Here is a 15,997-nt window from a genome sequence, read left to right as displayed (position 1 = left end):
CTCCCTTTGGGAGCACATATATTAAGATTTACCTTCCTATAATTTTTATAAAATGGAATTACAGGGATCCCTGGGTGGCGCAGCGGTTTGGCGCCTGCCTTTGGCCTAGGGCGCGATCCTGGAGAGCCAGCATCGATTCCCACGTCGGGCTCCCGGTGCATGGAGCCTGCTTCTCTCTGCCTGTGTCTCTGCCTCTCTTTCTCTCTCTGTGACTATCATAAATAAATAAAAATTAAAAAAAAAAAGAACACCTTTTAAAATGGAATTACATACTGTGTATATGTTTTATAATATATTTGAGATTACTCAAGTGGATGTCTGTTTAAACATTTTATTCTTTTTTATTACTGACAATTTCAATGGAATGGTTATATAATGATTTATTTATTCACAAGTTGATGAATTTTGGGGCTTTGTCCAATTTGAGGTGATTATTAATTAAACCACTATAAAGGTTCACATATAGTTATTTTTGTGGGTATATGTTCTCATGTTATCCAACTAGATCATACAGTAACTGTATGTTTACTTTTCTAAGTATCTGCTAAAATTGTTGTACAGTTTTGCATTTCCATTAGTAATGTATGAGCATTCTAGGTGCTCCCATCTTCAACAGTACTTGATATTGTCAATTTTGTTGTTTTAATTTAGGTATTCTAATTTATGCAAAGTGGTCATTTGTTTTTAATTTTTCCTAAAGACTAATGATATTAACCATCTTTTCGTGTGTTTAGTTTGCATTCATATATTTTCTTTGGTGAAGTATCTGTTCCAATCTTTGCCCATGTTTTTATGGTTTTGAGATACAAAACTTCCAAAAAAGCTATTGTGACGAAGGAAATGTGAACTGATGAAAAGAGAGACACGTTCTGAATGGGGCAGAACAAAGAATCTAGAAATAAATGTACACAAACAGAATCATTTGATTTTTGACAAAGGTTTGAGGATAATTCAATGAAGAAAGGATTCTGTTTAATAAATGGTGCTGAAACTATTATATATCCAAATGCAAAGACTAAATATCAGATCACAGATCGAAACATATAAAAAAATTCAAATTGGATTATAGGCCTTAATATAAAACATAAAATTAGTTTTTTAATTTTTATCAAATCCAGTTTATCAGTTTCTCTTTTTTAATGGCCCATGTTTTTGATGTTGTGTATAGGAAATCCTGGCCTAAACCAGGTAACAAAGATATTTCTCCTGTGATTTTATAATTTTTAAAATAATTTGATAAACTCTAATTTCAGACACCATGATAGTGTGACTTTTTCAGTTTTGTTCCTCTTTTCAAAAATTGGTTTGGCTATTCTATTTTCTTTGCCTTTCCTTATAAATACTGGAATCTCCCTTTTTAAATTTCTCCAAGAAATCCTTCTGGGATTTTTATTGCAATTGCATTGAATTTATAGGTGAATCTGGGGAGAATTCTCATCATAATTCTATTAAGCTTTGTAATTCATGACTACAGTATATCTGTATCTAGGTCTAATTTGATTTCTTTTGTTAGTATTTTGTAATATTCAACATACATGCTTTGTGCATATTTTATCAGACCTATAATGAATTTCATAGTTTTTTTGATACTTTTATAAATTGTAGTTTTTCACTTCTATTTTCAATTGTTTATTGTTAGTATGTAGAAATGAAATAGATTATTGTAACTTTAATTTGTATTCTGTGAAGTTACTAAATTCATTTATTATTTATATTAGTTTTGAGAATTAAAAAATCATGGTGTCTGAAATTAGAGTTTTATTTTATTTCTTCCTTTCCACTTGTTTCTGATTTTTTTTTCTTGGTTTTTTTTTTTTTTTCCTTGTCTGATAAGAGCTTCAGTGTGGTAATAAGACATTTTGAAAGCAGATATTCTTTTTTTGTTTTAAAGATTTTATTTATTTATTCCTGAAAGATACAGAGGAAGAGAGAGAGGAAGAGACACAGGCAGAGGGAGAAGCAGGCTCCACTCCATGCAGGGAGCCTGATGTGGGACTCGATCCCTGGTCTCCAGGATCACACCCTGGGCTGAAGGCGGTGCTAAACCGCTGAGCCACCGGGCTGCCCCGAAAGCAGATATTCTTGCCTTGTTGCCAGTCTTAAAAGGAAAACATTCCATTCTTCACCATTAATTATTATGTTAGCTAAATGTTTTTCAAGAATTTTAGAGACGTTTCTTGGATATTATTTTACTGATAGTTTTTGACATCAATAGTTGATGTTGAATTCTTCCAAACTTTTTCTGTACCTATTGGAATGATTTTCTGCTAATTCACTTTTAGTCTTTAGGCTTGGTAAATTACATTGATTAATTTTGAATGTTGAACCAGTTTTGCATTTTGGGATAAACCAAAGGTGGTATTGATTTATTATCCTTTTTATATATTGCTGGAGTCCGTTTGCTAGTATTTATTGAGATTTTATTCTCCTTCTATATTAATGAAAAATATTTGTGTCTAGTGTTTTTTTTCTTATAATTGTTTGGTTTTCTTATCAAGATACTGCTGGTCTCACAAAATAAGTGTTACTAAAAGTGTTATTTCCTTTTCTGTGTTCTAAAAGAGGATGTAGACATGATACTACTTCTTACTTAAATATTTAGAATTCCCAATGAAGTCCTATGTTTGATTATTGATTATTTTGTTATTTTAGTTGTGTTGCTCCAGGGTTTTATTTTTTTATTTTATTTTCAAAAATATTTTATTTATTTATTAGAGACCCAGAGAGAGAGAGAGAGAGGCAGAGACACAGACAGAGGGAGAAGCAGGCTCCAGGCAGGGAGCCTGACATGGGACTCAATCCGGGTCTCCAGGATCATGCCGCGGGCTGAAGGCGGCACTAAACCGCTGAGCCACCAGGGCTGCCCACTCTAAGGTTTTAAATGAGAAATCTAATGTGCTTAATAGTTACATAGTTACAGTACTACTTAGGTTATCTATTTTTCCATAAGAGAGCTTTATCATGTTGTGTATTGCAGTGAAGTTTTCCATATTGTCAAGGATGTTGAATTTATGGGCATTAGTTTATTTGAAAAATTATCTTATTATCCTTTTCATTTCTGTAGGGTCTATGGTAACGTCCCCTCTTTCATTCCTGATATTGGAAATTTGTGACTTCTCTCACTTGTTTTGCTTGATCTGACCAGAGGCTTGCTAATTCGTTATCTTTTAAAAGAACCAGCTTCTAGAAATAAATATTAATTATATATATATATATATATATATATATGTATGTATACACACACACACATATTCCTCTATCTGATGAAAGCCATCCTAAAAACATGTGCAAATATCAATATGAACTCATGGTTAGCTTAATATAGATACAAATGTTTAAATGTATAGATATGTATATATGCACATGTTAGTAAACACACTATACTAGGAAGGCCTAAAAACAATGATACCATAGTATCCACAAGCAAACCTACTGTCTAAGGTTTGATTTTTAATACCATTATCCAGTAAAGAAACTACTTGGAAGAAATGGTTGATTCATGTACTAGGGTAGCAAATACATAAGCTAATCCTGTAGTATTTTATAGTGCCAGAAAGTAAGGAAGTATTAAAGCAAAAAAAACTAAGAGGAAAGTTAAGCAATTATTTGCTCTAAGAAGAATTAAACCCATTTTTTTTAAAGATTTTGTTTATTTATTCATGAGAGAGACAGAGAGAAAGAGAGGCAGAGACACAGGCCAGAGGGAGAAGCAGACTCCCCATGAGGAGCTGGATGCGGGACTCGATCCTAGGGCTCCCTGGGATCAAGCCCTGAGCCAAAGGCCAATGCTCAACTGCTGAGCCACCCAGGCATCCCCCATTAAATTTTTTAAGCAATATTCAAGAAATTATAATCAGAAATTTGTGTACTATTTATGCAGAATTGTCTGGTATGTTCATTCCACATGTTTGTTTTTTTTTCCAGAAATAGGTTTTATTCTTTTAAAAATCATTCATTTTCCATTTAACCCTGTATTTTGAAATCTTTCTTTATAAGGAATTTACATATTATTACATTAATAACCGTCATGTTAATTATCTAAAGGATGCTTATGCTTATCTGGAATAGATAGATTATTGTGGTGGATTTTATCCAGTAATAGCTAACTTAAGCCCCAGTTTGCTTTTATTTATTTAAAAAATTGGATAAATAAAAATCTGTGATCTTGAATTGCTTAGCTGAAAAATAGCTTGCTTTGGCGTATAGTTGACCAACTTTCATTATGTAAGTATGCTTTTATGTCAGCATTTTGAAAGACTGTGATCCAAACAATGTTTTGAAGAACTTCTCCTTTACTTTCAGTTTGTTAAAAGAACTTGATAATTTCAACACATCCCTTTATATTTTCATTTTTATTTATTTCATATTATATCAGAGTTTATTTATGGCAAGCTGACATTTTGCACAAACACACCAATTTGTCCTTCAAATTAACATTTTTTTCTCTCTTACAAATTCTGACATTTTGTGGTAAATATCAAGCTATTAATCTACTTCTCTATCCAAAGGCATTTAATGCAGCTTTCAAGTCACTAACTCAAAACGTTGATCATTATTATTAATTAATGAAAAATATAACATATCTTAAATTCAGGTTTTATATTTTAGACATATGAATTTGCATGTAAGATCAAATGGTAAAAGTATATAATCATCATCACTATTGCCATAGATTCAGCCAACTCAGTTTTTAGTATGTCACTTAATTGTTTGGGGGCTTTTTAAAAACATGGAGGAAATTAGGATATTTTGAAATTTTACCATTTTACCATAATTGGTCTCTTGATTTTGATTAATTTTCTTTGAATAATTATTGGATGACTTGAATAACATCATTATAGAAACAGGAATTTATTTCAATGGTGCATTTATGCTGGCTAAAATTTAAAACTGAGGAGGAGCAAGATGGCGGAGGAGTAGGGTCTCCAAATCACCTGTCTCCACCAAACTACCTAGAAAACCTTCAAATTATCCTGAAAATCTATGAATTCGGCCTGAGATTCAAAGAGAGACCAGCTGGAATGCAACAGTGAGAAGAGTTCGCGCATCTATCAAGGTAGGAAGACGGGGAAAAAGAAGTAAAGAAACAAAGGCCTCCAAGGGGGAGGGGCCCCGCGAGGAGCCGGGCTGAGGCCGGGGCGAGTGTCCCCAGGACAGGAGAGCCCCGTCCCGGAGGAGCAGGAGCTGCACCGACCTTCCCGGGCGGAAAGGGGCTCGCGGGGAGTTGGAGCAGGACCAGGAGGGCGAGGAGGCCCTCGGGCTCCCGGGGACAGTAACAGCAACTGCGCGCCCAGGAGAGTGCGCCGAGCTCCCTAAGGGCTGCAGCGCGGGCGGCGGGACCCGGCGGGACCCGGAGCAGCTGAAGGGGCTCGGGCGGCGGCTCCGCGGAGGGGGCTGCGGGGCCCCGGGAGCAGCTCGGAGGGGCTCGGGCAGAAGAAGAGGCTCCGTGCGGAGGGGGCTGCGCGGTTCCAGGAGCAGCTCGGAGGGGCTCGGGCGGCGGCTCCGCGGAGGGGGCTGCGCGGCCCCGGGAGCAGCTCGGCCGGGCTCGGGCAGAGGAAGAGGCTCCGTGCGGAGGGGGCTGCGCGGTTCCAGGAGCAGCTCGGAGGGGCTCGGGCGGCAGCTCCGCGGAGGGGGTTGCGCGGCCCGGGAGCGCGAATCCACCAGCGCAGGCTCCGGAGCACAGGGCGCCGGGACACAGCCCAGGATCCGGTCTCCCCCGGGACAGGCAGAGGCCGGGAGGGCCCAGGACAGCAAGGAAGCTCCTGCCCCAGCTGAGCAGAGCAGCGGCCCCGCCCCGGAGCCTCCAGGCCCTGCAGACGGAGTTCCTGCCGGAGCTGAATCCAGGTTTCCAGAGCTGCCCCGCCACTGGGGCTGTTCCTCCTGCGGCCTCACGGGGTAAACAACCCCCACCGAGCCCTGCACCAGGCAGGGGCACAGCAGCTCCCCCAACTGCTAACACCTGAAAATCAGCACAACAGGCCCCTCCCCCAGAACACCAGCTAGACTGACAACTTCCAGGAGAAGCCAAGGGACTTAAAGTACACAGAATCAGAAGATACTCCCCGGTGGTTCTTTTTTTGTTTGTTTGTTTTTGTTTTTGTTTTTGTTTTTGTTTTGTTTTGCTTTTTGATTTGTTTCCTTCCCCCACCCCCTTTTTTTCTCCTTTCTTTTTCTTTCCCTTTTTCTTCTTCTTTTTTTTTTTTTCTCTTTCGTTTTTTTTTCTTTTTCTTCCCTTTTTTTTTTCTCTTTCTCTTTTCTTTCCTTCTTTCTCTCCTCTCTTTTTCTCTTTTTCCCAATACAACTTGCTTTTGGCCACTCTGCACTGAGCAAAATGACTAGAAGGAAAACCTCACCTCAAAAGAAAGAATCAGAAACAGTCCTCTCTCCCACAGAGTTACAAAATCTGGATTACAATTCAATGTCAGAAAGCCAATTCAGAAGCACTATTATACAGCTACTGGTGGCTCTAGAAAAAAGTATAAAGGACTCAAGAGACTTCATGACTGCAGAATTTAGAGCTAATCAGGCAGAAATTAAAAACCAATTGAATGAGATGCAATCCAAACTAGAAGTCCTAACGACGAGGGTTAACGAGGTGGAAGAACGAGTGAGTGACCTAGAAGACAAGTTGACAGCAAAGAGGGAAACTGAGGAAAAAAGAGACAAACAATTAAAAGACCATGAAGATAGATTAAGGGAAATAAACGACAGCCTGAGGAAGAAAAACCTACGTTTAATTGGGGTTCCCGAGGGCGCCGAAAGGGACAGAGGGCCAGAATATGTATTTGAACAAATTCTAGCTGAAAACTTTCCTAATCTGGGAAGGGAAACAGGCATTCAGATCCAGGAAATAGAGAGATCCCCCCCTAAAATCAATAAAAACCGTTCAACACCTCGACATTTAATTGTGAAGCTTGCAAATTCCAAAGATAAGGAGAAGATCCTTAAAGCAGCAAGAGACAAGAAATCCCTGACTTTTATGGGGAGGAGTATTAGGGTAACAGCAGACCTCTCCACAGAGACCTGGCAGGCCAGAAAGGGCTGGCAGGATATATTCAGGGTCCTAAATGAAAAGAACATGCAACCAAGAATACTTTATCCAGCAAGGCTCTCATTCAAAATGGAAGGAGAGATAAAGAGCTTCCAAGACAGGCAGCAACTAAAAGAATATGTGACCTCCAAACCAGCTCTGCAAGAAATTTTAAGGGGGCCTCTTAAAATTCCCCTTTAAGAAGAAGTTCAGTGGAACAGTCCACAAAAACAAAGACTGAATAGATATCATGATGACACTAAACTCATATCTCTCAATAGTAACTCTGAATGTGAACGGGCTTAATGACCCCATCAAAAGGCTCAGGGTTTCAGACTGGATAAAAAAGCAGGACCCATCTATTTGCTGTCTACAAGAGACTCATTTTAGACAGAAGGACACCTACAGCCTGAAAATAAAAGGTTGGAGAACCATTTACCATTCGAATGGTCCTCAAAAGAAAGCAGGGGTAGCCATCCTTATATCAGATAAACTAAAATTTACCCCAAAGACTGTAGTGAGAGATGAAGAGGGACACTATATCATACTTAAAGGATCTATTCAACAAGAGGACTTAACAATCCTCAATATATATGCTCCAAATGTGGGAGCTGCCAAATATATAAATCAATTATTAACCAAAGTGAAGAAATACTTAGATAATAATACACTTATACTTGGTGACTTCAATCTAGCTCTTTCTATACTCGATAGGTCTTCTAAGCAAAACATCTCCAAAGAAACGAGAGCTTTAAATGATACACTGGACCAGATGGATTTCACAGATATCTACAGAACTTTACATCCAAACTCAACTGAATACACATTCTTCTCAAGCGCACATGGAACTTTCTCCAGAATAGACCACATATTGGGTCACAAATCGGGTCTGAACCGATACCAAAAGATTGGGATTGTCCCCTGCATATTCTCGGACCATAATGCCTTGAAATTAGAACTAAATCACAACAAGAAGTTTGGAAGGACCTCAAACACATGGAGGTTAAGGACCATCCTGCTAAAAGATAAAAGGGTCAACCAGGAAATTAAGGAAGAATTAAAAAGATTCATGGAAACTAATGAGAATGAAGATACAACCGTTCAAAATCTTTGGGATGCAGCAAAAGCAGTCCTAAGGGGGAAATACATCGCAATACAAGCATCCATTCAAAAACTGGAAAGAACTCAAATACAAAAGCTAACCTTACACATAAAGGAGCTAGAGAAAAAACAGCAAATAGATCCTACACCCAAGAGAAGAAGGGAGCTACTAAAGATTCGAGCAGAACTCAACGAAATCGAGACCAGAAGAACTGTTGAACAGATCAACAGAACCAGGAGTTGGTTCTTTGAAAGAATTAATAAGATAGATAAACCATTAGCCAGCCTTATTAAAAAGAAGAGAGAGAAGACTCAAATTAATAAAATCATGAATGAGAAAGGAGAGATCACTACCAACACCAAGGAAATACAAACGATTTTAAAAACATATTATGAACAGCTATACGCCAATAAATTAGGCAATCTAGAAGAAATGGACGCATTCCTGGAAAGCCACAAACTACCAAAACTGGAACAGGAAGAAATAGAAAACCTGAACAGGCCAATAACCAGGGAGGAAATTGAAGCAGTCATCAAAAACCTCCCAAGACACAAGAGTCCAGGGCCAGATGGCTTCCCAGGAGAATTTTATCAAACGTTTAAAGAAGAAATCATACCTATTCTCCTAAAGCTGTTTGGAAAGATAGAAAGAGATGGAGTACTTCCAAATTCGTTCTATGAAGCCAGCATCACCTTAATTCCAAAGCCAGACAAAGACCCCGCCAAAAAGGAGAATTACAGACCAATATCCCTGATGAACATGGATGCAAAAATTCTCAACAAGATACTGGCCAATAGGATCCAACAGTACATTAAGAAAATTATTCACCATGACCAAGTAGGATTTATCCCTGGGACACAAGGCTGGTTCAACACCCGTAAAACAATCAATGTGATTCATCATATCAGCAAGAGAAAAACCAAGAACCATATGATCCTCTCATTGGATGCAGAGAAAGCATTTGACAAAATACAGCATCCATTCCTGATCAAAACTCTTCAGAGTGTAGGGATAGAGGGAACATTCCTCGACATCTTAAAAGCCATCTATGAAAAGCCCACAGCAAATATCATTCTCAATGGGGAAGCACTGGGAGCCTTTCCCCTAAGATCAGGAACAAGACAGGGATGTCCACTCTCACCACTGCTATTCAACATAGTACTGGAAGTCCTAGCCTCAGCAATCAGACAACAAAAAGACATTAAAGGCATTCAAATTGGCAAAGAAGAAGTCAAACTCTCCCTCTTCGCCGATGACATGATACTCTACATAGAAAACCCAAAAGTCTCCACCCCAAGATTGCTAGAACTCATACAGCAATTCGGTAGCGTGGCAGGATACAAAATCAATGCCCAGAAGTCAGTGGCATTTCTATACACTAACAATGAGACTGAAGAAAGAGAAATTAAGGAGTCAATCCCATTTACAATTGCACCCAAAAGCATAAGATACCTAGGAATAAACCTCACCAAAGATGTAAAGGATCTATACCCTCAAAACTATAGAACACTTCTGAAAGAAATTGAGGAAGACACAAAGAGATGGAAAAATATTCCATGCTCATGGATTGGCAGAATTAATATTGTGAAAATGTCAATGTTACCCAGGGCAATATACACGTTTAATGCAATCCCTATCAAAATACCATGGACTTTCTTCAGAGAGTTAGAACAAATTATTTTAAGATTTGTGTGGAATCAGAAAAGACCCCGAATAGCCAGGGGAATTTTAAAAAAGAAAACCATATCTGGGGGCATCACAATGCCAGATTTCAGGTTGTACTACAAAGCTGTGGTCATCAAGACAGTGTGGTACTGGCACAAAAACAGACACATAGATCAGTGGAACAGAGTAGAGAATCCAGAAGTGGACCCTGAACTTTATGGGCAACTAATATTCGATAAAGGAGGAAAGACTACCCATTGGAAGAAAGACAGTCTCTTCAATAAATGGTGCTGGGAAAATTGGACATCCACATGCAGAAGAATGAAACTAGACCACTGTCTTTCACCATACACAAAGATAAACTCAAAATGGATGAAAGATCTAAATGTGAGACAAGATTCCATCAAAATCCTAGAGAAGAACACAGGCAACACCCTTTTTGAACTCGGCCATAGTAACTTCTTGCAAGACACATCCACGAAGGCAAAAGAAACAAAAGCAAAAATGAACTATTGGGACTTCATCAAGATAAGAAGCTTTTGCACAGCAAAGGATACAGTCAACAAAACTCAAAGACAACCTACAGAATGGGAGAAGATATTTGCAAATGACATATCAGATAAAGGGCTAGTTTCCAAGATCTATAAAGAACTTATTAAACTCAACACCAAAGAAACAAACAATCCAATCATGAAATGGGCAAAAGACATGAACAGAAATCTCACAGAAGAAGACATAGACATGGCCAACATACACATGAGAAAATGCTCTGCATCACTTGCCATCAGGGAAATACAAATCAAAACCACAATGAGATACCACCTCACACCAGTGAGAATGGGAAAAATTAACAAGGCAGGAAACAACAAATGTTGGAGAGGATGTGGAGAAAAGGGAACCCTCTTACACTGTTGGTGGGAATGTGAACTGGTGCAGCCACTGTGGAAAACTGTGTGGAGGTTCCTCAAACAGTTAAAAATATACCTGCCCTACGACCCAGCAATTGCACTGTTGGGGATTTACCCCAAAGATACAAATGCAATGAAACGCTGGGACACCTGCACCCCGATGTTTCTAGCAGCAATGGCCACGATAGCCAAACTGTGGAAGGAGCCTCGGTGTCCAACGAAAGATGAATGGATAAAGAAGATGTGGTTTATGTATACAATGGAATATTACTCAGCTATTAGAAATGACAAATACCCACCATTTGCTTCAACGTGGATGGAACTGGAGGGTATTATGCTGAGTGAAGTAAGTCAGTCGGAGAAGGACAAACATTATATGTTCTCATTCATTTGGGGAATATAAATAATAGTGAAAGGGAAAATAAGGGAAGGGAGAAGAAATGTGTGGGAAATATCAGAAAGGGAGACAGAACATAAAGACTGCTAACTCTGGGAAACGAACTAGGGGTGGTAGAAGGGGAGGAGGGCGGGGGGTGGGAGTGAATGGGTGACGGGCACTGGGTGTTATTCTGTATGTTAGTAAATTGAACACCAATAAAAAAAAAAAAAAAAAAAAAATTAAAATTTAAAACTGACTTTTAATGCACCTTGTGTAAACTTCTTATATTTTTCATGGGAAAGACCACAGAACCAAAATGGAACATATTGATTATCTGTAAAGGGCCATGTTCTAGCAATGAAATCAGCCAATAGATTAGACCATTATAGATTTTAGGTTCAGAATTGTTTTATATCCTCAGGAGGTATACTCTGAGAGACACTACAAAGTTAGGGTGTTGTTATTGTTATTGATTTGATTCACTGTTTTCTAGATAAAATTGGCTAAATGATCACTCTTTTAAAGCTGTCTCATTTGTTTTTCCACTGGCTTAAAAAATAATATTTCAGGCAATATAATATTTAGTTGAGAAGATTTCAGTCTGATGTAATTCATCTTCTGAAAGAAATTTCTAGAAGCCAACATAGTTTAAAATGTTCATTGTTGAAATTAAGAAGCTGAGGTAAATAAACATGTTAAGAAATCATTTGTTACTTTGATTTCAAAATATTGTAGCTAAAATCGTAAATGGTATATCTTATAAAATTTTTCTTTGACTAAAAATAAATAAAAACATTTTTATATAAGGAACACACATTTTCTGTAACTTCTGAACTTCACAGTAAATATCAATTTATAAGGAAAAATGATATTTCATTATGTATAATTAGCATATAATTATAGTATATATGATTACTGGTTTATAAAACAAATTCAAATAAACAATTTAAAAATATTTTTCAGAATAACATCGATGCCTGTTTCGTCTCATGGCTTATATGAAGTCCTAAGGATACTCTTATGCCAAATTTTGCTATTCAGTATATTCAGTTATTCAGCAAACATTTATTAAATGCTTGCTATGTACCAAATGCTGTTCTAGGTATTGGGACAGTGCTATGAACAATATGAACAAGGCTATTATTCTCATGAAGCTTACATTTTAGTGGAGAAAGACATCTTAACTAATGATCAACTATTAAGATAAGGTAGTTTCAGACTGAAGTGTAAAAGAAGTAGGTTCAAGAGACAGCACCTACTTCAGAGAGTGTTTTAGAGAAATGTGTTATTTTAGGTGAGATCTGGATAATAAGGAGCCAGCCATGTGAAGACCAATGCTCAACATCACTTAATATGGTTCTCCCTCTCTGTCTTCTTATTCCTTTCCCTGTGGGCTGTCCAGTTTCATTGGAAAGGGCCTAGAACTGCTGGATTCTGTTCTAAGTAGAGAAAAACTGAGGACAGCCAGATACATTGAATCTAATGCTATGTTTTATATTTCTCTGCTACTCTTACCTTTCCTCCTGTCTCTTCTCAGCACTTCCACATACTTTTTAGACACCGAGGAGTGGATTCCCTGTCTTACATATGTAAATATAGAAAATAAGATACTTTCTAAAATTAAGTATAGTTGACACACAATATAATCAAAATAGGATGCTTTTAATGTTTTTTCCCCCATTAGCTCTTACCAAGTTCTAACACATTATATAATTTATTATTATTACTGTTTTTGTCTGCGGTCATCAGCACCATTAGGAATTTTGATGTTATTTTTCACTGATACATCTAAGAACTTAATATGGTATTCAGAATATAGTAGATATGAAGTGAAATATTTGTTGGATGAATAAATTGGCACTTTATATGAGGGAATTTGCTTGAATTAGTGTCTGCTGGGCCTTATTCATTGATAATACCTAATCATCCTTAGATCTGCCTTCCATTTCTAACATCAGTCCAATCTGATTATTACATCTTTGGCTGAGAATGAACTATCTGACATAGTGTTTTTCAGAGGCTGTCTCCTGTAGAACTTCCTATAGAAAGTCTCAGGGGGAGAAAAATGTTAAAAGATTTTCACAACACCTTGTCCTGCTGACTTTCCTTTTGAACAAATGAAATGGAATGCTTTTCAACTTGGAGCTCTAGCATCCAGATGATATGCTGAGTACAAAGATTGTTTGTGCTAAGTCTGCATTTACTCTTGAGTGCATTTATGTTAACAGATTAGTTACTTTAGGGCATAACTTGCTTCTATTTTTAAGGCAGTTTGAATTTCAGATATAGTTTCTGACAGAGACCTTCCCCATCAGTTTTTATGCCGTCATATACTCCTCATTGTGAAAGGTAGTAGAGTATTATCTGTAACAAAAGTTGGTCAAGGTCTCCAAACAGTACTTTACTTCTTGTTCAATCATCACATTGCAACTTAATTTGTGAACAACTGCAGCTATCATTGTGACAAATTAGAAAATGTGTTAATTTGGAAAGTCTAGGTGTCTCATCACCCTCTGGTAGTGGAATCCCAGATTATCCTCTACATACAAGCTGGAGTCAAAATATCATTCATATCTATTATGAAAACTTTCTTCTTTTCTTTTATATTAATAGGTATAGATAGGTAACATAATTGAAGTTCATGGTTATAAATTGGAGACTCTTAATTACTACTTTATTCAGATATTATTTGGGAAAAAGTAAGATATTGTAGATATTTTCATTTGTGTCAGTGTTTCGCTTATTTGTCTCTAAACATGATTTTTGTTCCAAGGTACTTAGTTATGTGGACGCAGAAAGGGTAATATCTGTTTCAAATGTACTCTCATGGATAGTCACCTGGGGAGAAAATTCATTTGTATTTTTTCCACTTAAAAAGATATTTTTTTCTTAAATCTTTTAAGACATTTTCACCTATAACCAATCTCCTACAGCAATTATCTTTCCTCAGTCTCTGTATAAGTGCTTTGTAATTCTTCAAATGCTTAGAAGCTTTTTGGAAATGAATGTCACTATATTTAAGCCATAATGTATATGCCAAAAATTTAACTGTCTTCTCAACTGACTATACTTCTTTATTTTATATAAGAAATACTGGTCTTTCTTTTTTAAAATGCCATTTAAATTCCTTAGTGTTACTTCTTCGCAATGAAAGCTGGGATAATTGTAAGGCTCATCTCTTTCGTTTTCCTTTACTCTTGGATTATATCTTTTGTCCAATGTCTGATTTTTTTTTGTGTGTGTGATATACTTTGTATAGTTTTCTAGTTGTTTAAGGGAGGCGATATTTCTCATCCCTGTTAGTCTATTTGTACTGGAAATGGAAATTCACTTCCATGTTTTTGAATGATCTTCATAAAAGATTATTAAAGGAAAAAGATTTCAGTAACTTAATGGTTTAGCTTCAGCTATCTGGGAAAATTCACTTATGTTGACCATTGCTCTATACATGATGTAAAAGCATAAAATATTTATTATACCTACTATATGCTAGGTATTATGGCAAGAATTTTTATTAGTTCAGTTAATCTTTCCTCTAGCACTGTGAAGTAGGTACTTTTATTATTACTTTTCACATTTAGGACAACCAAGACATAGATAAATAATTTTCCAAAATATTTATACCTAGTAAGTGAAAAGGTGATTTCAAAATCAGAAATTCTCTATTCAGATACCGTATTATTGACTAATATACCTATGTAGTACTTACTGAATTGTGTTACAGTATAGTCTCTATGTTAGCAGAAATGTAAAACAACTTTACCTTATTGGCTAGTTTCACCTCTCAAAAATAATTTCTTATTAACATGAAATTGTAAAATGAGCGACATTTTATTTTTTGAGTAGAGTATAATAAAATAATTGTATGCATGCTGCATGCAACCTCTCTAGACAAAAATATATGGGGAAAAACATATCCTGTTTCTTTAATAGAGTTGAAATTTATTTTTCTTTTGGCATACAAGAAATTATTAGTTGTATTAATAGAAAATGTGATCATTATTCAATGAAGAATCTCATTTGCATCTTTTAGTTAGGCACATTTAATATGTCATAGGATTGTACATGAAACTTTGCCTACATTCTTGAGGTAATTTTGTAATAGTTTTTTAAAACCATTTAATGTAATAGCCTATATAGAAGTGCTCATTGTCGGTTGTTAAATTTGTTAGGTGTATAAATGTATAAATTATACATTTATAATGTAGTGATCCAAATCCTTTGATGGTTTAAAAATATTGTATGTACAAATGCCATGAAACATCACCACCAATACTGGAAAAGAACATATATTGAGTAGGTTTCAAACTGTCTTTTATTTTGATTTTTCAGATTGCATTCTCACAACATAATACAATCATGGATCTTGTGCAGTTTTTTGTCACCTTCTTCAGGTAATTTGCTTTTACTGACTTTGAATTTATTAAACCTATATTCTGATAATGTTCTACCAATCTGTTAGGTAATTTATCAAATCTCTAACCTTGAATATTAGTGGTGTGTCTTGAATAGTTTTATATGCTTAAATATATACTATACAGCAGAGGAAACATACTTGAAATATATTTTTCAAGATGATTTTGCTATTGTACTATTTAATTGCTAATGGAATCAGTGAAAAGAAGATGATAACTATGTTCCTGTCACATAAGTAATTCATTAATGAAATTAGCAATATATTCACCTTGGATTAGGTATATCTTCTAGAATTAAATAATTTCAATTATTTGTTAGGTAATTATCATATATGTTTAGCAATGTGCTAAAAATCTGTAAGGAATGTATTTTCTCTCCTCAATGAGCTTCAAATCTGGAAATACTATGATTTTGAATAGAGCATCATTCCCTAGAACATTAGTTATCTGAGGTATTAGCAGTAAGTTCATACAAAGATTTTATAATTAAACAACTTT

The 15,997-nt window shown here is 36.4% G+C and overlaps 1 protein-coding gene across 3 annotated transcripts in view; it reads left to right on the top strand.

The window, feature by feature from the left end:
* Positions 1 to 15,997, top strand: part of ATRNL1 (attractin like 1) — a 786,052-nt gene that overhangs the window by 344,190 nt on the left and 425,865 nt on the right. For all 3 annotated transcript variants that reach the window (XM_077877514.1, XM_077877517.1, XM_077877516.1), the window contains exon 25: positions 15,417 to 15,478. In XM_077877514.1, the coding sequence (XP_077733640.1) occupies positions 15,417 to 15,478 (62 nt within the window). The remainder of the gene's footprint in view (positions 1 to 15,416; positions 15,479 to 15,997) is intronic.

The sequence above is a fragment of the Canis aureus genome, chromosome 29, assembly GCF_053574225.1.
Source record: "Canis aureus isolate CA01 chromosome 29, VMU_Caureus_v.1.0, whole genome shotgun sequence".
Lineage (NCBI taxonomy): Eukaryota > Metazoa > Chordata > Mammalia > Carnivora > Canidae > Canis > Canis aureus.
This window is presented reverse-complemented; position numbering and strand designations above follow the sequence as displayed.